General features: G+C 43.4%; 1 protein-coding gene across 3 annotated transcripts in view; it reads right to left on the bottom strand.

The window, feature by feature from the left end:
* TPD52 (tumor protein D52) overlaps positions 1 to 22,159 on the bottom strand; it is a 125,190-nt gene that overhangs the window by 98,824 nt on the left and 4,207 nt on the right. The window contains exon 1 of one of the 3 annotated variants that reach the window (XM_063392046.1): positions 2,697 to 3,142. The exons of 1 other annotated variant lie outside the window; for it this stretch is intronic. In XM_063392046.1, coding sequence (XP_063248116.1) covers positions 2,697 to 2,868 — 172 coding nt within the window. In that variant the 5' untranslated portion in view covers positions 2,869 to 3,142. Of the gene's footprint in view, positions 1 to 2,696; positions 3,143 to 22,159 lie in introns of those variants that run through there. One more of the 3 variants, XM_063392029.1, reaches the window with a different exon arrangement.

Raw genomic sequence — 22,159 nt, 5'->3', positions numbered from 1 at the left:
ACCGTGCTGACTCCAAGAGCATTAGCACAATCAGCTGAAAGTCTCTTCAATCTGATTATGAGGAGTCATCAGGATTAAATCACCAAAAATAGATCAAGTGAATCCACCAGTAAGAAGACATGCCAGATTGTTTCCCGCAGCAACAGCTTCTCTTTGGGGAATGTAGCTTCTCTTTGGAACTCTTTTGAAGACTGTTCTGCTTCTTGCCTACCAAATGGAATTTAAGGCACAATGCTAAGAAGCAAGAGAATGATCGCTCCTTCCCTTCACATTCCTAGAGTTTTTAGGGACAGGAAATCACGGCTACTCAGAGTCCTCCATACCTCACCCTGCACATCTGACCATGCCTTCCTCTTCGTGCCTTCTGAGCCCCTCCCATTTATTACTTTTTTGAGCTCCACATGAAGTATGCACATCAATCTTCATTCTGGCACCTCTGCTCGCTCTCCTGTCACTGTTCACCTCCCTGTTCCCTTTGCTCTCATTCCTCAGTTCAACACCTGCAGGACACAGGATTCATCCACACCATGGGCAAGGCTGTGCTGGGCCACCTGACCAAGGAGCAGTTGTCTACACAGCTAACAACCCACAGACCTCCACACTGGTGTGGCTACAACCCAAATGTATCCAATAAACTAGAGCTGACAGCCAGCAGGATCCTGGCTTTGTGAAAACTTCATAGGGAAATATGCACAGCCCACCTTAGATCTTTCTATGGGGCAAGACACCAGGAAATCAGCAGCCAACAGATGGAAATGCTTTGCCTCAAACTACTACTAAGAGAGCATTTCTCACTTGTGGTCTTTTTTTGCCAATAGAACTGTTGCTATTATTATTTTATATTGTTACGTAAAATTGTTACTACAGCTTTCAACTTGTTACCTTTCATTAAGTTAGTTCTCTTGCATCATTAGAGTTGTGAAGGACTTAAAATTCAGTCATTTGGTACTCTGTTATAACCAAGTTTAACTGAACATTTCATGTCTCTCAAACAGAATAAAAATACTCTTTGGGGGAAAAAATCATAAAGACTTAGACAGTATTGAGGAACTTTATCTAGCATTAAGGTCAATTTTCAGGTCTGTATTTCTACGATTATTTTCCCAGCAGATTATTAAATCTTCTTAAATGAACCAAATAAAGACAGAAGCAAGTTAGTTGATTAGGACTCCACAGATCACATTTATGGAAATGGCATTTAAGTCCCTACTATTCCGCCAGGGTAGGCAAAGCATTGGAGTAAACTCAGTTTTTCTGATTTGGGGTTTGCTTTGGACACTTTCAATCCAAGTTCATGCTCTATTTTGACCAGAAGTTCCTACCTCCCTGGCCTCAATTCAGACATCAGCAGCAAACAGGAGCAGTTTTAAGAAGGACTTTTCATTTTGGATGAGCAGCCTTGGGGTGGGGGCAGGTTAACCTCCCCAAAGCTTTCTTTTACATGGATATGTTCTGCATGCAACACTCAGAATGAGCATTGTGGTTATCACCACACAGTTGGCAAGGTTATAAAAAATCTATTGCAAGGTTATAAAAGCACTCTAACAATTGAGTAACATTCAGTTCAGTAGTACAGAGCATACTTATTTTGCAGTATATAAGAAAGATCAGATTTCCTTCCCATTTATCTCAGTGAAGAAGCCAAAGTGAGACATATTTCTTCAACATGGGGGAGAAAATTCTTGGGCTTCTCTCAAATGCTAATCAGATATTCATTCAAAGCAAATGAAAAAGAAAATAAAGCCCAGAAAAGGCCGATGGTAATGGTGATGCATCATCACCTGACACAGAGAGTTGCTTCCCCTCACCTTTAGAAGAGCTGGGAGATGCAGTAATTGCAGAAGTGAATGCTGACCACTGTTTCCCAGTTGCCCCTGGTTCATCAAGTTCACAGGGAGGGTTGTAATAGTTCACCCAGTGGTTCCCCAAGGGATGTATGTTTCTTCAAAATTTTAAGAGACAAGCCCATTAAAAACGAAGTTAACACTTGTGTAACTTTGCTTTGCCACACCTGAAGTAGGTCTAAGCTTTCTATATTTAAAATTACTTTGGAAGATTACATCTTCAGCAAGGAATGGAAAGGAATGATGACAGTAAAACCAGACTAGGATGTGTTGAGAGGCACAGCTATAGGTGTTCTGCACAACAAGTTACCAGAAACAAACTCAGAGGGTTAAGCACTGAGTGGATGCCACTGCAGCACAGCCCCAGTGCAGCTCGTATCTGCAGGTGGAAGGTGTGCAGCACTTTAAATGCTAGGTGGAATGGAGAAAAGGTTTTAGAGAGCATTTCTGTTAATCAGTGAGATTTTCAGTATTAAGGCAAAAGCAGATTTTAGACTATCCAGAGATCTGAAGTTCTACTAAAAATGTAATTCCTACCTCCTCCCCCCCAAAAATCTAATAGTCAAACTAGGTAAATTGTTCCAATCTTGCAGAATTTTTGCTCCTAATTGTTTTCATGTCCACATTTTCATTTTCCCTCAAACTGCCTTTCTACTGAATAAATAACAAATAATGTAAAGATGATAAATGTATAACACATGAGATATTACCTACATGACACACTGAAGCTAATACAGTACCAGAATTAACAGCAGACCAACTTTTATAGATTTTTAATTTGAGAAGTTTTACAGGTATTAATTGCTAAGCATTTCATGTAGAGATTTTGAGGAAGGAAGAGAAGGAAGTTACCAGACTTTGCCAGTGTAGGTGATCCAGGTGGAGAAAGGCTTATGCCAGGCGACAAATAAAGATAATTTCTGTTCACTCCAGCATTGAAATCGAAGGGTGATTTGTAATCCTCATATAGATCCATGCCAGACAGTTCAGAGCATGCAGCCGTCCTCTTCTTCCACTGAAGCATTCATCTTCGCTTTCTGGGGCGACCCAGACAGCAGGATTCAGAACCCCTCCATTTCCCCACATGACACTCACTGTGCCTTCTCAGAGAATTCAGCTCTGCTCCATGTGATAGAGCCCTCTAGCAAGTGATTTCTCAGCCATCCTGTAGCTGCTGCTGTTTACATGGCACCAAGTTCAGTTCCTGTAAATTTGTAACTGAGGCTGGACTTAAACCGTTCCTTGAACAAACATTCACAGTACACGGCTCACGGCTTCTGGAAGAACCTTGGTCCTCGGCAGAACTGCATCAACTGTGTTCAATCGTTTAAATAAAAAAAGGTCAGCTGACTGCAGCTACACCAGGATATCCTTAATCTTCTAGGACACAAAAGGATTACCAGCCATAATCTATCCTATATACCATCTGTGTTAGACTTTTTCCTCTGATTAATGGAAAATTCTGCGTGCATAGCTATTTCTCCAGCTGCCTCCATCAGTGTAACAACCACAGGCAAGAACCCAGTCTCTGCTGCCCAGGCATCACACCATAGTGCAAATTCAGAATAAGAGAGAGCAGCACTCCTCTCTGAAGGCTGGGCTATAAACACCACCTAGGTTTATTGATGCATGTCCTAATGTGCATTATGATTTTTGCTTATGAGGCTAAACATATCTGGGTGTGAAGGGATTTTGTTTGGGGAAGGGGGTTGTTAAATATTTATAAAGTACACTGTCCTATGTCCTTGGTGCTTCAACCAGCATTGTTTAGAGCAGTCAGTAATGCATTGCCCAAAATGCATTTATGTTTTGACACATACACCACAAAGAAAGATCAACTTACATAAGCCACCTGACTTCATGCCAGGCCTTTAAGATTCAACTCTGGGAAGCAGAAATGCTTCTTACCTAAAAGAGGCACCCAGCTCAGTTTTGCAGCACTTCACTACATTTTTTTATTTTTATCTCAAGGTCAGCTGCTTTCACTGAAAACACAAGCTTACTAGCAATGTAGATCACCTTTACAGCTGAGCAACAATTTCCTCCCAAACCCCACACCTTCACCTGGATCCTCACTGCAGCCTGCACACAGAGGAGCATAATCAAATGGAAGTTAATCTTCTCCTGCACAGTAAAGACAGGGCTGATCAGGCATTATTCCAGAGAAGTGAAGGAGCCTTGCAGCATACCGAAGTCATGTCCAAGCAAAGTAATACCCAGGCATTTGAGAAGAAAGCATATCCCTTCTGGAATTTTAACTTCCCATTTCCTGACTGCAGTCAGTCAGTTGGCACAGGAGCAGGCCTTCCAGCTAATTAAAAAGCAGTTCCTTCAGGCTAAAGACCTACATTTGCTTCCGGTGCAGAGTACCTGCAGGCTTACAACGATGAGAGTGCTGGAGCCTGAAACGCAGGTCTCTGCTATCTTCCAAACCCACCGAAAATAAGAAAATAGAATGCCCCTCTGCATTTCTGACACGTGGCTGAGACATCTGCCAGAGATGCTGTGAAGTTCACCTGGTAAAGGTCAAAGCTTTGGTCAGAGATTGTAGTTAAAGCATCCAGAGGCAGCAGAGAACTGTAAATCAGCTACAGTAATAACATACTCTATTAACCAAGTGTGTTAATATGAATAGCTACAGATTACACTTTGCAGCTTTCCCTTGTATAACTCAGCAGTCAAGGGCTGCCTTCTGTGCAAAAGGCTCAGGTGGTAGTTGTGCTAACTGGGTAGGGCAAAATGACAAGTCATCAGGTGTGGCACACAAATGTTTTCCACCACCACTCTCCTGACACAGAAAGAGAGAAAGAAGAGGAGGCTACACCCTAGGACTTTTCCCCGATCCTACATAATCATTCAGTTTAACACTGGTCAGTGCTAGCTGGCTACAACTGCAAGTAGCTATTATAGGAAAAAGAACCCCTTATGAAAAACTGCTGAACCCTGCTAACAATCCAGGATACCATTTCCTAGGCATTTCCTGGAGCAAATATTACATTATTGTCTTTTACGGGAAATTCTCTACATTTAAATTTATGCATTACCAATTATTCAAAAGTTGGTTTCATGTCCCGAGAGACATCTGGATTGCCAGTCTCAACCACTGACCTGGCCTGCCTCCCCTACTGACATACAGAAATCTGTATGGGCCAAACTCTTCAACAGCTCTTCAGTGTAGTCAGAGACACATACAGGACATGGCCCACTGCTGGAATATACATTTGGCTTACAGGGAAGATTTGCTGAATTGCAAATCTGAGCATCCACCTGAGAGGCTGAATTCTGCTTTTGGTCTTCCTTATGCAGAGCCTGTGCACAAGGCCAGAAGTCACCCAAGACAATCTCTAGTTTTAAGAAATATTACAGACATATTACTGTTCTAAGGTCATTGCCAAGAGAGGGACACCATGCAGGTGCTCCTTACTTCAAGTTTCTCTCTTTGCTCAGATTAACCTCAATTATAGTGGCCATATAGACAGGTTGCTACAGCACCTCCCAAACACATCACCTAAACACATCAGCCTTCTGCTCTCTTACCTGCTGGAGTTCACAGGAGTGTTGCTCCTCACTTGTTCTCAAGTACAAATCCTACCTGGTGATGAAGGAAGCTATTTTGCTGAACGACCTTCTTCCTCCTCACTTAGGGAAGTTTGATGGTCTTCAAACTGAAGTACAAGTCAAACTCTTCGTAAAAAGACTGCAGTCCACCCTTCCAAATCTGCTGTAGGACAACTTCTAGGCTGTCATCCCTAACTCATCCATTTCAGGGAAGACAATCTTTAGTTTTGAGAGATCCCCTGTCAGCCATAACAACTATTTTGTCTGCTTCCTCCCCAGTAGCTCCTTAGCACATCCAGGGATGCAGGGCAGAGCAAGGCAGCACTGCCCCATACTGCCTAAAGCCAGTCTGAAGAAGACAGGTTCTGCTCTCCATGGTGCATTTGGAGGAGGAATCTCTCTCCAAGGGATTTTCCAAATTCAAGTGATGGCCCAAGGAAAAAAGCAGGATGGGAATGACAAACAGCAGCTGCACAGAACAAAAAAGCAAGGTTTTTCTCTGCTGTGTGAAGCTTTCTGACCAGTTTGGCAGCTCTTGACAGTCACAGCAATCAAGATGTCTGTACACTAGGAAAACAGGCTCATTATGAGGCCTTTCTAAAGGGCCCTCCCATGACCAAAATATCCTGCTGGATGAGCTTCCTCTCCTTCACAATAATTCACACCACATGCAGATGGCTGGAGGTGAAATGAGGCTGTAGAGCCATACCCTAATAGATGGATGCTGCCTTCCCAGGGCAAGACACACACATTTCAGAAGCTTAAATTTAGGATTCGGTTACATGGCTTAGAGTAATTAACCACGCATCCGCAAGTGTCTCTGCTCTTTGCCCTGCACTGCAAATTCAGTTTTACTGCATACCTTAGTTGTTACTGCAGACACCAGCTGTAAGGCAGTACCTGCAAACATCTTAAAGCCTAAGGAAAGAGCTGTTCCAGAGCCAAGTAGCAGTGGGGTTTTGCTTACTACACAAGAGATTAAAACCAAAGCTTTTACCATTCCAGAACAAGCACCCCTTTGCCCTTAAGCTGTCAGGATAACTAAGAGGTCTGGAGTCATCCATGCCATTTTAGGAGCTGGTGTCTGAGAGACTGCAGCAAAGGTAGTTACCGTCTGTCAAGGATGCTTGAACCAATTACTGACAAGTTCAACTGAACGTCACAGAGCATCTCAGGAAGGTTGGGCAAGCCTCAGCAAAGCATTACCATCACAGTTCCTACCATTAATGTTGTAATCTCCTCTGTTAGGGTTACAGAGTGTACTTAAAGCTTTCCCAGGTAACTATTTAGCATTAACAGTAAGTACAGATTGGGCACCTCATAAATAATAAGGAAGGGAACTCCCTCAATGGATAGAGAAGCTGTTAGGTTTGAGCAAACAGTGCTCACCAGATAATTTGCCTGCTTAGTCTCAGGCGTGGTTCTTTCTTCAGCTAGCACCTGCTACCCAGGTCTGCAGCTTCCATATTAGCCCAAGGCTCTAGCAATAATTTAAGCAATGCAATATAGTATTGAAGCACTTCTACATTGAAGGCAGCTAAGCAAGGATAGGATGTTATGGTAGCCTTGTTGAGAAGCTGCTTTTCCTAGCAGAAGAATAGTTTATACATGGAAATCTTGAATCCCTGTTTTCCTATAGAAACCAAACAAACTCTGATAAAATATGAATGAGTATCACCTCTGGGCTTTGAAGAAACTGAGCTATGTATTCAGTAGTGTTAAATAAAAAACAAACACAGGAAGGGCTACCACTCATGCCTCAGGATTGGAGGAATGCAGAAGTGACCCTAAGACACGACTTAAACAGTATTTTGGACAAAACTGCCCAAATAACCAATCCACAAGATCTACTCTGAGTTCTGCTATTACACAGGCACCTTCACCACCTCGACCACCTCGAAGATCCTGTGTTTGTGTCCTGATTACACCCGGAGCTGCCAAACTTGTGCACCACAGCTCAGACTTTTGGCAAGGCTATCGTGACTCCAGCACTTAATCAAGCATGCTAAGAAAATGGGAGAAAATGATGGGAAGGCTTTGTAGAAAAAGAGAGGGAAGAGGTGCAAGAAGCACTTGCTCTTTGAGGGCACAGCAGAAAGATTTCAGTCTCTTATTTCAAGGTTGCCTGTTGAGATTCAATTGCCTTCTCAGACTATACTTGGTTTGAATTTCAACTTCTGCAGTCTGCTAAGAGGCAAGATTGATAAGAGACCTTCCAGTAAATGTGTCTGGGACAGACTTCCAGCCAGGTGGTCTTCCACCACCCCCATCTTTCCCAGGTAGATCCCAATCAGGCAGCAACAGTCAGGCTCCCCACTCCAACAGAGTTTTATATGGCATAAGCCATTTTAAGAGCCATAAAGCTACTTAAGCATCTTAAGCCAATCTAAATTCTGTAGCATCAACTTGATCTTCAAAGTCTTACCAGTTTACAGACAAGTAAAGCCTTTCAGCACCTGATCTGAGGCCTTAAAACTGCATTAAGAGAAAAAGATGCTGTGAAGCAATAGGACAGAAGCCCAAAGACTAAATAAGCCTTAAATTTGTACATTAGTGCTCCTATTTCCACACTGTGCTCTCTCCCCTTCCTTTAACAGCAGACACTTCTTTCAGTCCCCTGAGATTTGTACATGACATGAATGGAGCTGCACAGCTACAGCAATTCCTGAACAGTATGGGCACGGGCTTCTGCAGCCCCATTAGTAATGGTGAGCAGAATGTGGCTTAAGGGGTTAACAATCTGCTGTCTTCTAGCAGGGTACAACTCAAGACCAGGATTTAATCTCAGTACTTCAGCCTCCCCCACAGGCTTTCTCTGGACAAGCTCTGCCTGATGCAACTACATCATTCAGTACAGTTCTTTGTATAGAGATATCTTCTCCAGCATTTTCTTTTGCCTAAGTGCTGCCTCCACTTACTCTTATTAAAACAAACAAAAAATCCAAAGAAAAAACCACCACCAACCAACCACCACCTCTTAGAAGATGTATCTCCCTGCAACACACCCACTTCCAAATGTTACAGGTAGGGATCATGGGGTTGCCAGTATTGCTCTTCTCTTAAACCAAAGTCTCAGCTCACAGTATTTCAGCCAGCTGACGCATGTCTTGGCAAAGGCAGCAGTTCTCGTCTCTCCTCTCAATCCAATTATGAACTCAGACTAATTTCCTGAGCTCTTGTGAGGGAGTAGATCCACGCTCCAGCATATTCTGCGACTAGACAAGCTGATACTACAGTAAAATAGTTAACCCATTCATGTCAGACAAAATTCTCTATATTTGCACACATTCTCTACTACCTTGTAAGTGTTTCAGCATTTAGAAGATTAGGCCAAAATCCCTTATTTATGACAAAGTTGCGTGTCTCAAACAGTGCTCAAAGCAGGCACATTTGTCAGCTCCAGCAGTAACAGGTAAAAAGCTTTCTGATGTATGGAAAAGCTCCATGCCAAAGGACAGAGTAGCACTGCAGAACCAGGGACCAGAGTTTGCATTGACTTTGGAGAAGTCAGATCAAACCCTGCAAACACAGAGGAACCCTTCCAAGTGAGATTAACAGAGTCAAAACACTGTCAGGTAGATTTCAGAAGAATGTATTTAGTTATTTCACTTCATCCACTTATCCCAGTTATGCCACCATTCTCTATAGACTCCTATCCCTCAGGCAAGAGATTGACCCTGTCAAAAATGTGAAGAAATAGTGCTGAGCTGCAGCTAGATGACAGTTGGAAAGGATTAGGAAGAAAAGACTACAGTGCCGAAATGGAATTGTTTCAAAGAAAGTTTCACTATGTAACCTCTCAGTCTAACTAGAAGTTTTACTTGAGTGAGTCTGGAATGACTCCCAGCCTCCCTCAGAAGACAAGTCTGCTTTTCTGCATTCTTAAAGCAAACTTCCCTCTTTTAACACAGCATCCCGGAGCCTCCATTTCTGAAAAGAAGCTCCAGAAAAATCTACCATCCCCACTCTGTGTTACCAGGTCCCACCATAAAACTGAGGTTTTAAGAACAAAGCAAATTCAACTACACATTAAGCTGAATTACATATTGTGATAGCTAAAAATAAAAAAGCACCAAAGAAAGCACCCTCTGTAGTCTTAGCAGTACCTTAATAACACCGACAAAATCTTCGTTGCTTGTGGTACACAGTAGTTCCCACCATGTAATTACCAAGTTCATGCCTGGATTTGGTGTAGCACAGAAATTCCATCATTTACTATCAAAGGCAGAAGTACAGAAGTAACTAAGCAGCACACAATGCAAGCAACAAGGGTTTAGGGTAAGTACTTCACAAAATCCATTCTTGAAGATATTCAAAAGCCATCTGGACGTGGTCATCAAGGTGGACATGGATATCAAGGATCAGTAGTCTTTAATATCTTTATCGATGACACAGACACTGGCATCAACTGCACATCCAGCAAGTTTGTAGATGACACAAAGCTGAGCTGTGTAGGTGACACAACAGAAGGACAAGATACCATCCAGAAGGACCTGGAGAAACTCAAGAAGTGAGCCCATGAGAACAGCATCAAGTTCAACAGGTCCAACGTGTTGCACCTGAGTCAGGGCAATCCCAGACACAAGTCCAGGCTGGGAGCAGTCCTTGAGAGCAGCCCTGCACAGGAGGACTTGGGTGGATAAAGAGCTGGACATGAGCCACCAGTGTGCGCTTACAGCCCAGACAGCCAAGCACATCCTGGGCTGTACTGAAAGCAGAGTGACCAGCAGGTCCAAGGAGGGGATTACCTCTACACTGCCCTTGTGAGACACCACCTAAAGCACTGCATGCAGATCTGAAGTTCTCAGCAAAGAAGGGCATTGACCTGCTAGAGCTGATCCAGAGAAGGGTCACAAAGATGATCTATGAGATCCTACAAAGGTTGAGAAAGTTGTCCAGTCTGAAGAGGACTCCAGGAAGGCCTCATTGCAGCCTTCCAGTACATAAAGGGGATTTGTAAAAGAGGAAGAACTTTTTACACAGCTAGATAGTGACAGGACAAGGGGGAACAGTTTCAAACTAAAAGGAAAAATTTACATGAGAAATTAGTAGGAAATTCTTCTCTTCAGAGGGTGGTGAGGCACTGGAACAGGTTGTCCTGAAGTGGTAGAAGCTCCATCCCTGGAAGTGCTCAAAGTCAGGCTGGATGGGCCCTGAGCAACCTGATCTAGTTAGTGGGTGGCATCCCTGCCCATGCCTGGGGGTTGAACTGATGAGCTCTAAGGTCCCTCCCAACTCAAACCATTCTGTGATACGGTCCTGGGCAACCAGCTCCAGGTGGCCCAGAGGTCCTTCCCACCTCAACCATCCTGTGTTTAACACAAAGGCTGTAATAAGTCACAGGCTGCTCCTCCAGGTTCTCTAAGGATCCTCCAGGAACCTCGCTTCTTCAGGAACACAAGGGGTCCTGGCAGCCTGACTTAGGGGGGGTCTGTGGCCCACCCTTCATCATGTGAAGTAGATCTACAAATACCTACTTGCTGACAGAATTAAGTTCCATTTTCTCCCACACTTTCTAAACTGAGATATGGACAGAGACTTCATGGGAGACCTTTCACTTCCACACATCTGCCCAGCATATAGCAGTATCATGATGGTTGACAAGCAAAGCAAAAGCATTTGCAGCGGTAGAGACTACGTTGGTTTCTGTTACAAGGCTGCAGGAAAAAGGTAGCTGACAGATTCTGAGAAGGGAAAAAAATCTCCTGTATTTTCATAAAGGGGCCAAGCTTCCACTTTGCTCACTAAATGAAGGAGCAAGAAACATTTTGGACCTGACATGTGACTCCAGACACAGAAACAACTCTTGGCAAGTACAAAAGCCATCTACTTCCCCCTGACACCCTTTCTCCAGGAGGGAAGTGAATGTATGCCTCTGCAGCAGGAAGAGTTCACTCTTGTATAGAGAGAAAAAGTTGCAGTAGACAAATAAACTACCAGTGTCACTGAGCTAAAGCCACCTTTTTGCAGGAATCTCTCCTCCTTTTACCCTTTATGAACTGTACAGAGGCCAAGGAAACTAGGCTCAAGTCTTTGAATTCCCTACTCAGACTCCGTAATTTATTTTTCATCCACTCCAGTGCAGTTTCCTTTACTCCTCCAGTAACTCTCTCCATTGCATGCTCTCATGTTCCCCTAGCAAAGTTCCTCAGAAAAAAGCTGACACAAAAGCTTCCAAACATAAGTCAGTTCATCTAGAGATGTCAGCCTGCCCTTCACAAGCACTGAGTCACTTCTGCACTCAGGACACAGTAATTTTTAGCACAACCACACAAATCTCCCCAAAATAGTCAGAACACAGTAATCTCCATGTGGGCTGCCACAAAGGATGCACACAACACCAAAAGGAGTGGCATTTTCTAGACGCACTTAACCACACATTTTACCACACGTAAGTTACTGGCTGCATGGTGAAGGTGCACTCCTGCTGTAGCCTGGCATGTTACTCAGCAGTCCATGATAAAGATCAGCTTTTTGCTTAGCAATAATGGCAAACCACCAGTCTTTTTCCTTTCTCAGGACTTGACTAAGTAAGTTTATAATTTTGACTTATGCTGTCAAACAAATGTAATTCCATAAAACTTAAAGTACAATTTCTCAAAGATAAGCAACTGCAAGTAGCAAGCTGCATAGAAATCCTATTAACATTTTTGCTCTTGGCTTATCTGAGAGCATAAGAATGAAATACCTCTGAAACTGTAAAACTGTGCCTAGTCAGCAGCAAAGTGCACTAGTGCAATAAATATATGACATATATAGACATATATATGCCCCAGAAATGTCCCAGGCCATAAGAACCTACTCCCAATCCCGCTTCTTCAACCAGTCAATTCACACCTTTAGACCAGTCACGGGTTTTGCTACAAACCCTTCAGAGAACCAGCCTGTCTGTGAGGTACGTAAAAGCTGACAGTAGGCACTGAGCCAGTTACAGCTTTTCAAGCAGATAAGCCCATAATGAAGATGAGCTCTTATCACTCATCTACATTTCTCACACTGCACCGTTTCAATGCACCCTCATAAACTCAAGAAAGCAAGACCTAACAAAGCAGTGCTAATGGCACACCACCAGATTGCTGGTATAAAGTACTTGTGCAGCAGCTCACCATTACCGGGAATTCCTCACTTGAAAGCCCAGAATAAGTTGTGTTGTTTTCCCTGCAGCACCAAACAAGACACATCACCTATTCCTTTATAGTCCAGCACTTGACCAGTCACCCATTCAACTATGCAGTGCTAGAAGTGTCCTGTTCCAGATGGAGTGTGGCTGCTGCTTGCCCATGTTGCTAAATTCCATATCCAGCTGGGCAGCACCAATCCCTACAGTGCTTCCAAACTGATTTGGAGCAATAGCTATCACTGCTTAAAGGGTCTTGGACACATACTGCCAGGGCTGCAAATTGGACAAACTCAGAACGTGGGCTTGAATACTTCTGTACTGCTCCTAATCTCATTTAAGAGATAAGAGGGAGAATCCTGCAACTATACATGCAGCAAGCAGCAGCAATTCACTAACAAACCAACTGCACTGACCAGCTTTTTTTTTTCCTAATATAATGCAGATAATGCATTTACTTTTAAAGTATTATAACCACTGAACTTACCATTATATTAATAAGTACTCTGAGATTTTATCCGATTGATATGTCCTTGACTGACTTTTAATGCTGCTTGAGCTGAGTAAATCTTGTTAAGAGACATTTGCCCCTACTCCAAGTCACACTAGGACAGTAAATTAAATGAAACTGTTAGCCTAGAGAGATATCCCTGTCACATAAATCAACAGACAGTCATAAAACACTCATCACTCCAAAACCTGAAGGTGGAAAAGAAAAGGTTCAACCAAGTTTGTCCAGTGATGATTCCACAAAAAGACATAAAGCTTTATAGGACTTCCAGGTCCTGGAAGACTTGAGCATATCCACTTCCATCAGATCAGACTTTGGACATGAGATGCTACTTTTTTGCTGCTGGGTGACATTACAGCAACCTGTATTTCCTTTTTTAACAACCTACGCAGGTTCAGATCATGAAAGTACTAATCTCTCAAGATCTCCAAGCAATATTAATTTCTGCACCATCTTGTTGTGTTCCAGTCCATTCCACACAAAGGGAAGTTTTCCTAAATATCTGCATGCTTAGGATAAGCATGCAGGCTCCTCATTTATATTGCAAAGCCAAGTAAGTAGAATGAGTTTAATCATTCATTTTACTGAAATATATAACAATGGACAAAACTGGAAAGACCTATCTAATGAACACAAATTCAGGCAGGCACTTTTCCTGATTCTGGTGCAGTTGATGTGATGGAAACTAGAGGGGGAGAAAAGAAGTGCAGGTTTAAAGGACCAAAGTTTGAAAGGACATTGAGCTTCATCTCTAAAAATAGACAGGAAATGAAAGAAAGGAGGGGGAGGGGATGATTTGGTGCATTCTTTTAGTTTTATGTGGGTTTGGTTGTTTGTGGATTTTTTATGTTGGGGTTTGTGGTTGGTGGTTTTTTTTGATAAAGAAAGCATGCCTCCACTGATTTTAGTGAGCAGCTGCTCCCGAACTGCACTGTTCCACAAGGTGCCTCCTCCCAGTATTTGACCTGAAACAGAACATCAGTGAACTCTGAGAATAAAGCTTTACACTGCTATGTGAAATCTAAGTTTAGCATCATTCCCTACTTAACAAGCTAATCCACCACACAGCTCATTTCACAACTGTAAATGTCAAACAAATATATATATATATATATATATATTCGTAGCCTGGCCTATATATACTCTGAGTACTGGTCATGTCCTAGTTTAATGGATCCATAAAGTTTTCAAACTTTATGTTTAAGGATTTTTCTAGCTGGTACCCAGGTTATTTTTACATCAGGTTTGTCACATCACAGCTCAGCCATCAGCACAAAAAACCACTCAGAATAACTCAGAGCTTAAACAGCTATGAATAATGCAATTCACAATTTTTCATTCTGTACAAACTTGACCAGGATATTGAAGAGGTGGAAGGTGAAACTGCCTTGCATGCCACTAGTCCTCAGTTGTCAATCCACAAGTGTGGCCTGTAGCAGGAGGCTGTAACACAGCGTTATTACTAAGGAGCCATCACATCCCTCAGAAATGCTGCAGGCATCACCTTCACGAAGGGGAAACAAGGCCTCTCCAGTACTATTACCTTGAAACAGAAAGACTAGAGAAGTTATTTTACTTGACACTTGCTCTATCCTTAATTCATCAGTTTTCCCTTCTAAAAATAATAAAAAGTCTTCTTAGCTTCACAGAGGTCTTGCTTTGACTTTTGTATCCCTCTTCTCATATTTTCACTTTCTCAAAAATTGCTTTTGAACAGGAAAATACTCTTTATTGGGGATGAGAGGGAAGCACATTTCTGGGATTCACCAGGGTGAAGTTTGGTCTTGAATTATAAAAGAAACAGAAGCATATTAAAGACTTCACGTATCAGTGTGCTAAAGTAGAATTAAAGAAATCTCTACATTCACTCCACTAAAGCTCTCCCTTTTGCCATTTATCCCAAAAACACTTCCTCACCATGGAAGAAGTACTCAGCACGTCACTCTGCTGATTCCATTGACACTCAAGTTGTTTTCCTTCTTATACAATCTCCAAAAATCTGTCATGCCAAAAAACCTGCACAGTGACAGGCACAGAAGCCAGTCGAAACCGCTCAGCTTCAAAGCATCAGCTCCAACTGGTTTCACTTGCTACCGTTCAGAAATGCGCAGAAACTAATTCTCCCTGCTCACCACTGCTCATGAACCACAGTACTCATGTTCATCTGCAATTCACACACAATAGCACCAAAGCAGGATGCCCCAAATACCTTTTAAGGGTGGTGTAAGTTTCCCAGTTAAAGATTTGGTCAGCACCTGTGTTTTACCATAGAATGGTTTGGGTTGGAAGGGAGTTCCAGTTCCCCTGCTAGGGACATCTTAACTAGATCCAGGTTACTCAGAGCTCCATCTACTGTTTCTATTGGACCTTCCAAATGTCCAATGGACCACCAGAAACCTCCAGTGTTTTGAGGAATCAAGCATCCACCACCGTTCTGGGCAACCTGTTCCAGTGTTTCACCACCCGCATAGTAAAAAACTTCTATCTATCTGCTCTGAAGCTACCCTCCTCCAGCTTCAAACTACTACCCCTTGTCCTACCACAACAGGCACTCCTAAAAAGTCTCTTGCCATCTTTAAGCCCCCTTTAACTACTGGCAGGCTGCAATAAGATTTCCCTGGAGCCTTCTTTTCTCCAGGCTGAACAAGCTCATCTCTCTCAGCCTTTCCCCCTATGATAAGTGTTCCATCCCTCCAATGATTTTCATGGCCCTCCTTTGAACCTGCTTCAACAGGTCCAAGTTTTTCCTGTTCTAGGGCCATAGAACTGGACACAATACTCCAGGTAGGATCCCACGAGATCCAAGAAGAGGGGCAGAAACACCTCCCTTGACCGGCTGGCCGCTGCTGCTTTTGATGAGGCCCAGGATATGTTATGGCTTTCTGGGCTGCAGGTGCACACTGTTGACTCGTCCAGCTTTTCATACACCAGCACCAGCCTAAGTCCCTCTCTGCAGGGCTGCTCTCAATCCCTTCATTCCCCAGCCTGGACTGATACTGCAGGTTGCCTTAACACAGAATAATTTACAGGAACAAATTACACACTTAAGAGTATGAACAACCAGCAGTTGTTCATACTCAGAAGTTGGTCTTTTAAGCAATGCATCCAGAGAGGTGCATTAGGCAGAAAGTTCACCTACCATTGCAGCTATGCTCTGAGGGCACAAACCACCTTCCCTGTAGGATTGCTGGACTGTTAAAACCAAGCTGTCAAAACCACATTTGAACCTGAGGGATCCCAATACATACACCAGCAAAACCATGAAACTCCTGCTTCTCTACAGAAGGGCTCTGTATTGTCCAACCAATCCCATCAGTGAGCAGTTAGTGCAGCCCAGAACACAGTGGCCACATTCTGTAATACATGCAGCACCTCTCTGGCACTTGTTATGTGCCTGGTGAGCTGCTGGCTTTTTATTCCTTTGATGTTAAACATAATTAAACAAACTTATATTGAATGTCAGCACTGGTTGCTGGAACTGAGTAATCAAGAATGCATTTGCAGTAGACTGATTTCTTCGGAAAAAGTCAACTGTTGGGAGATGCCACAGTCTAAAACCGAATTCTTCCCCCTAAAGAAATCAGAGATTCCTCCAGAAAATCAAAAACAACTACGCTGACTGAATATTTAAAGATTAAACTGACAGGAAGCAGGATTAAAAATCAGGATTTGTTTGTATCTAAAAATCAAGACCATAATCAAAAAGAGACAGCCACTGCTTTTTATTTTTCCAAAGAGTACTACTACCTGCTTAGTGTCCACACTAGTACTGCTACATCAAGTGTTAATGAGATCAATATACAAAGTTCAAGCAGCAGTTCACTAAGTACAGACAGGTGTCCCTACTGTACTTCAGCAGTTACTGGAAATGCACTAAGGAATTCAAATGTATTTTAAGGAAGGCTAGTATTTAGGACTGATTGCTATAAACAGCTATTTAAATGGTAGCAGTGACTGTTTATTCCTTCATCAGAGTTTTCAGGCAAGGAGGTTTAAGAGTGGGTATCTAAAACACATCTTTACTGCAGTTAAGGACTGCTTTATCGGAGAAAACAACAGTAATGTTTCAGAGCATTCCCCTCCTTCCAAATTACTGCACTTAAATCATATGACAGTAGCAGCCAGCTAGAAGTGCAGTAGAGTTTCTGGCAGTTAAACTACATAAACTACAACTTCTACAACACACAGGATCCCCCCCACAACACATCCTAACCTGGGTTTGGGATGCAACCCCCCAGCCTAAGCTGGGGGCTGAGGTCCCCATACACCAGGAGCTGGTGGAAGAAGAGAGTGTGCAGGGATCCAAGCATGGCCTGAGCCCTGGAAAAAGTAGGGAGCCAGACCCACAGTGTGCTCAGTCTTGCTCAACAAGAAGATTAGGGATGAACGTCTGCTTGGCAAACAGCAGCATACCAGCAGTTTGCCATTTCAGACAACAGCAAGCTGGGGTTGTGACCTTCTTCAGATGTCCAGACACTTCTCTTTGGGGTCCTTTGCAGGAATTTCTGTTCCCTGTTCCTCCAAGTGTCTCCAGAGGTGGTGACAGACCACATGGCAGTGCTCTGAACACAGCAGGTGGACCCACCCCTTTCTTGAGGGCCCATACATGACATACTTGGGATACCAGAGCTGCACAGCACCTACAGAGTCTGGACAGGCAACAGACAAAAAGGCTTGTCACAGCTCAGAGTACAAGAAGGTAAAATATACCAAATATATCTGCCCTGCAGGCATCAGGGCAGTCTAAAGAGAAAGACAAGAAGTCATTTTAGGTCTTTTCTTTTAATCAAGACCAAACTCCCTGTAAAAAAAAAAAAAAAGAACAGTTTTGGACCATAAGACTTGCAAGCTTGCTGAGGAGACGAAACAGAGCATGAATGGTGCTTTTAAGAGCTCACAGCTCCAAGCAAAGCATGCTGCAGTAAAACAGCCTATTTTCCTTCTGCCAAGACAGTGACATCTGGCAACAGGAAAGTCAATATTTAAACCAGGCTCCATTCCCATCCCAGGCCTAGGCTGGTACTACTTCTGATGCTCCTCATCCCTGAATGCACGTCTCACTTTCCTGAGAGCTGCTCAGGAAAGCCTCTTCAGGGACTGCCTGGCGCAGATTTTTTTGGTGCTATGGAAACGGCCTGCACAGCGGCGTGTGATCCACTCACGCAGACTGAGGCCTGTGTGTGTGCAGGCACAGAACTAACCTCTGCCAGCAGTAATCAAAGCACTCTGAGCACTCAGCAGGTTAAAAAACAGTGATTGATCTGAGGGCTTTCTGGTCTGCCTTCAGCCTGCTTCTCAAGATGCCTCAGATGTAGGCAAAACACTTTTGAGATGTGCTGAAGGGATTTCTCTTCTGCATAATAATACAGACACTAGAGAGAAAGGTGCCCTCTAGCCAGTGGGAGCTGTGCCCATTTCATAGCCCCAACCCTTCTTTTGAGTAGGAAGTACTAGTTCCTACTGAAAGGACAGCTTCTTTGAAGATACTTATAGGCAAGTCCTTGTGCAGTTTCAGTCTTGGGAACCTGTGTGAGGAAAAGCAAGGGATGCATCAGGACTGATGTACTCCTGCAGGGACTACAGAGTCTCAGAAGATGCAAGTTCAGTGAAATGGCCTTCTTCAAAGGCAGCCTGTCCTGGCAGAGCTGCAAATGTCCACTACTATAAGTTATTCCCAGGGACTGGATTACTGTAGAATACTGCAATGAACACCACACAAAGATGACTCGAGTAGAAGCATAAGGGCAGTTTCAAATTCATCAAGACTTTCAAATGTCATGATGTGATACACATTTAAGCAGAGAACACACAAAGAGAGATGACTAGGATAATTTCTTGCTCATCTTGGGACCCCTGCTAATAGTTTAATTAAAATACTTTAGGAAAAATGGAAACAGTGCAAAACAGACACAAGCAACATCCCAATGCTCACAAGTGAAATACACAGCTTTGCCAGGCTAAGGAGTAGTTAGAAAACTACTTACAAACCTTTGTTTTCAACCTTTTTGAGGTTTTTTCTCATGAACCAACATCACTGTCACACATGGGCTCCAATCCTAGCAAAGCACAGGAGGAGCACCTGTCTGAAAAAACCCACTACAGCTCAGGTTGCCTCCCTTGGCACATCTTTTCATCTCTGTCTGGGGGTCAAGGGGTTCTGATGAAGCACCACTTCCCTCTAGCTGCTAGACAAGGGAAAGCAAAACAGGAAAAACACCTGCTCTTCTGCCTCTGCTTGCCTAATTCACCACCCCCAGCAAGCTGCAGGTGTTCCCCAGCCTCTTTGCCACTCCACAGTACAACACTGCATTTGCTAGTTACAGGACATAAGCTTTGAGCCAAGTTTGCAAGGCCCCAGGACTAAAAGCTTGTCAGGCTTTCTCTGTTTCTACCCTTCTTCATTTGCCTGTGGCTTTGTTTTACTTGGTGTGTCTCAGAGCAGAGACACAGAATGTGAGAATACAGGCACGGTGCAAGTAAGAGAACACAGGGTTGACAATGGAGACCCCATGGCTGTAAGAAAGTCATCAGTCACCAGTGGAGATGTGCAGTTGGACAAAACTATTTTAGAGATAACAGAGAGCAAAGAAATAATATCTAGCATATATAAAAGGCAGTTTATAGAATAGATTTGGATGAAACACAGAGCTTACAAAGCCATGAAAGATATAGCAGGTGTGTAAAAAGCAAACCTAACAGAAGGATTCCAGTGGATCCTAAAGTGAGGAAGAAATCACCACCATCCTATTCCTCACATAAAAGGAGTCACAATACGACAACTTGCTCTAATACTGCTGCCACCACCAAAATTATACTACCAGCCTCAGAAGCCAGGGGAAGGATGAGTAAACCACCGAAAAAAAGGTGCAGAAACTAAGTTTGTATGTTAACTTCATTATTACTAAGACTTCATCTGCATAATAGTCTTTTTCTAAGCAATTCCTGAATTAGATTGTTAAAACTTCGATTACACTAACAATAAAACAGGTTTTCTTTCCATGTACACACACAAAGTGTGCTTCCTCTTTATCTATGAAGTTTTTAAGCACAGTACACATTTGTTGTTCTGCAGGGAGAGGGGTAATTCAGAAGCCTGTCATTCCAAACCACATGTGTCATATAGCACATTCCTACAGACCTCAGTTCTGCAGAAAAGGGAGCATTCCCGGCTCGGCCAAGGCAGCATTTGCTGGGCCACTCCACTGTCAGTCAGCATCCAAGGACACTTACTGCTCTGCTCTCACACTCTAAAATAGCTTGCAAAACAGGAAAGCTCTTTCAGAGACAGCATTCACACCACAGCAGTAGTGCTGGTTTCTCTTTACATGGCATCAATCCACCCCATTCTGTTCAGGAGCAAGTAACAGCACAATGAGCATTTTTCAACACACCAGCATTTGCTGGCAGCCAGTGCTGTGCTGCTCCCCCTACCCCACCCAGGGACTCCTGCAGCTGATTGCCACCACTTGTACTAGCAGAAAATCCATACAGCCATCTACACCTCTGCCAGAAGTGTTTTCATAGCAGGGCAAGGATACTCCAGACCAGTTAGCCCAACTCATGTTATCATCCTGCCAAACATCCAAAACCAACACACAGCTATATATTCTTTCACTTATGCTCCCTTAACCAGAGGCAGAGGAAAAGGAGGAAGACAAGTAAGAGGAAATGGCAGGAGTGACACTGAACCTTCAGGAGAGATCCAGATTAGAAAGTTCTGGGTAGCTGGTCTGTTACTGCAGCACTTTTCAATGAGAAGACTTGCAGTAGAAAGCCTGCCCTCCAATACAAGGTTTTGGAGTGAAGGTTCCCAATCACTCTGGCTAACACACACAAATAAGAGCAATTTTGAAGACCCTCTCCACCTTTAACAGGAGAGAAAGCTGTCCCTCTGGAGACTTAAATTGAAACTGACACAGAGTGACAGTGCTGGCTGAACAAGAGCGTTTCAATTTAGTGCTTAATCTCACTTAATGCTTGCTTTCCCTTTCAGTCACCCTTTGACATTTTTCTGCTTACTCACTGCAGGATATTAAAAGAACAAGGGTAAACACCTCCCTTCCTCCATATAGCAAATCTCAAATCAGAAATGCCTATATTACAAAGACACCAGTGGAGGCAACAGTGGGGTCATCATTCTCCTACCTGGAGGCAAGCATCTCATAAAAGTACAAAAACCCCACATCCACCAGGTGTCTGCTGCACAGGGCTCAGCAATTGACACTGTTGTTCTCTCCTATTAAATTAAGAAGGAGGAGTTTGGGCTATTTTCATTTGAAAACTGGTCAAGAAACATTGGCTTTCAAGAACATTCCCTGCACTGTATCTGCTGCCATGGAAACATCACTTTTTGAAGAGATATAGCACATACCCTCCCTTACCTGCAGCAATGTCCAGCACCCTCAGGAATCAGCAATCCACAAACAACTCACTGATTTTACATGGCAAATTTAGTCCCTTGTTTTCCTGCAAGATTTCTCTGTACTGTCTGAGGGACTTCCTGCCAATAAAAACTGTCAGGACATCTTCCTGTTAAAGGAGCAAATGGTTGTGAAGAAAGAGGACAAAGCCTTCCCAGCCTTTACAACACTTAGGTCAGCCAAAGCAGGTTTTGTGTTGTCCTTACCTAGCAGGGTCAGGGCACGGCAGAAAGCATCAGAAGCCCCAACACTCACTTCCTTTATCACCCAGCTCCTCCTGGGACTATGCTGACATCTGGCTCACAAAGCAGAAGTTGTTAGTCAAAGGCTGCTGTATTCAGCAGCTGTAGAAGACAACGGGGAAAAGTGTATATACAAGATAGGAGAATGAACGAAGATATGCATGACATAAAATTGAATAGAGATAACATTCCCAAGGCAGAGTAGTGCAGTATGTGGTTACTGACAGCCCCTACAGATGGAAGGGGCTGTGCTCTGCAGCCTCTAGGCACAGTTCATAGGAGCTCAACAGCACTCGTGCCCAGGCCAGGAGAGGGGTTAACATATGGCAGCCAACTTTCAGCCATGAAAACCAGCTGTTCCCACTTTAGCCACAAAGCATCTAGATCAAGCAGAGCAAGGCACTTGTTCAGCCTCCACCAGCACATTCTCAAACCAAAGCCAAGCTGCAGTGCTTTATTGTAGGCCA

Source organism: Prinia subflava, chromosome 1, assembly GCF_021018805.1.
Source record: "Prinia subflava isolate CZ2003 ecotype Zambia chromosome 1, Cam_Psub_1.2, whole genome shotgun sequence".
NCBI classification, from domain to species: domain Eukaryota; kingdom Metazoa; phylum Chordata; class Aves; order Passeriformes; family Cisticolidae; genus Prinia; species Prinia subflava.
Note: the sequence above shows the minus strand (reverse complement) of the source record. Positions and strands in the feature narration are given on the sequence as shown.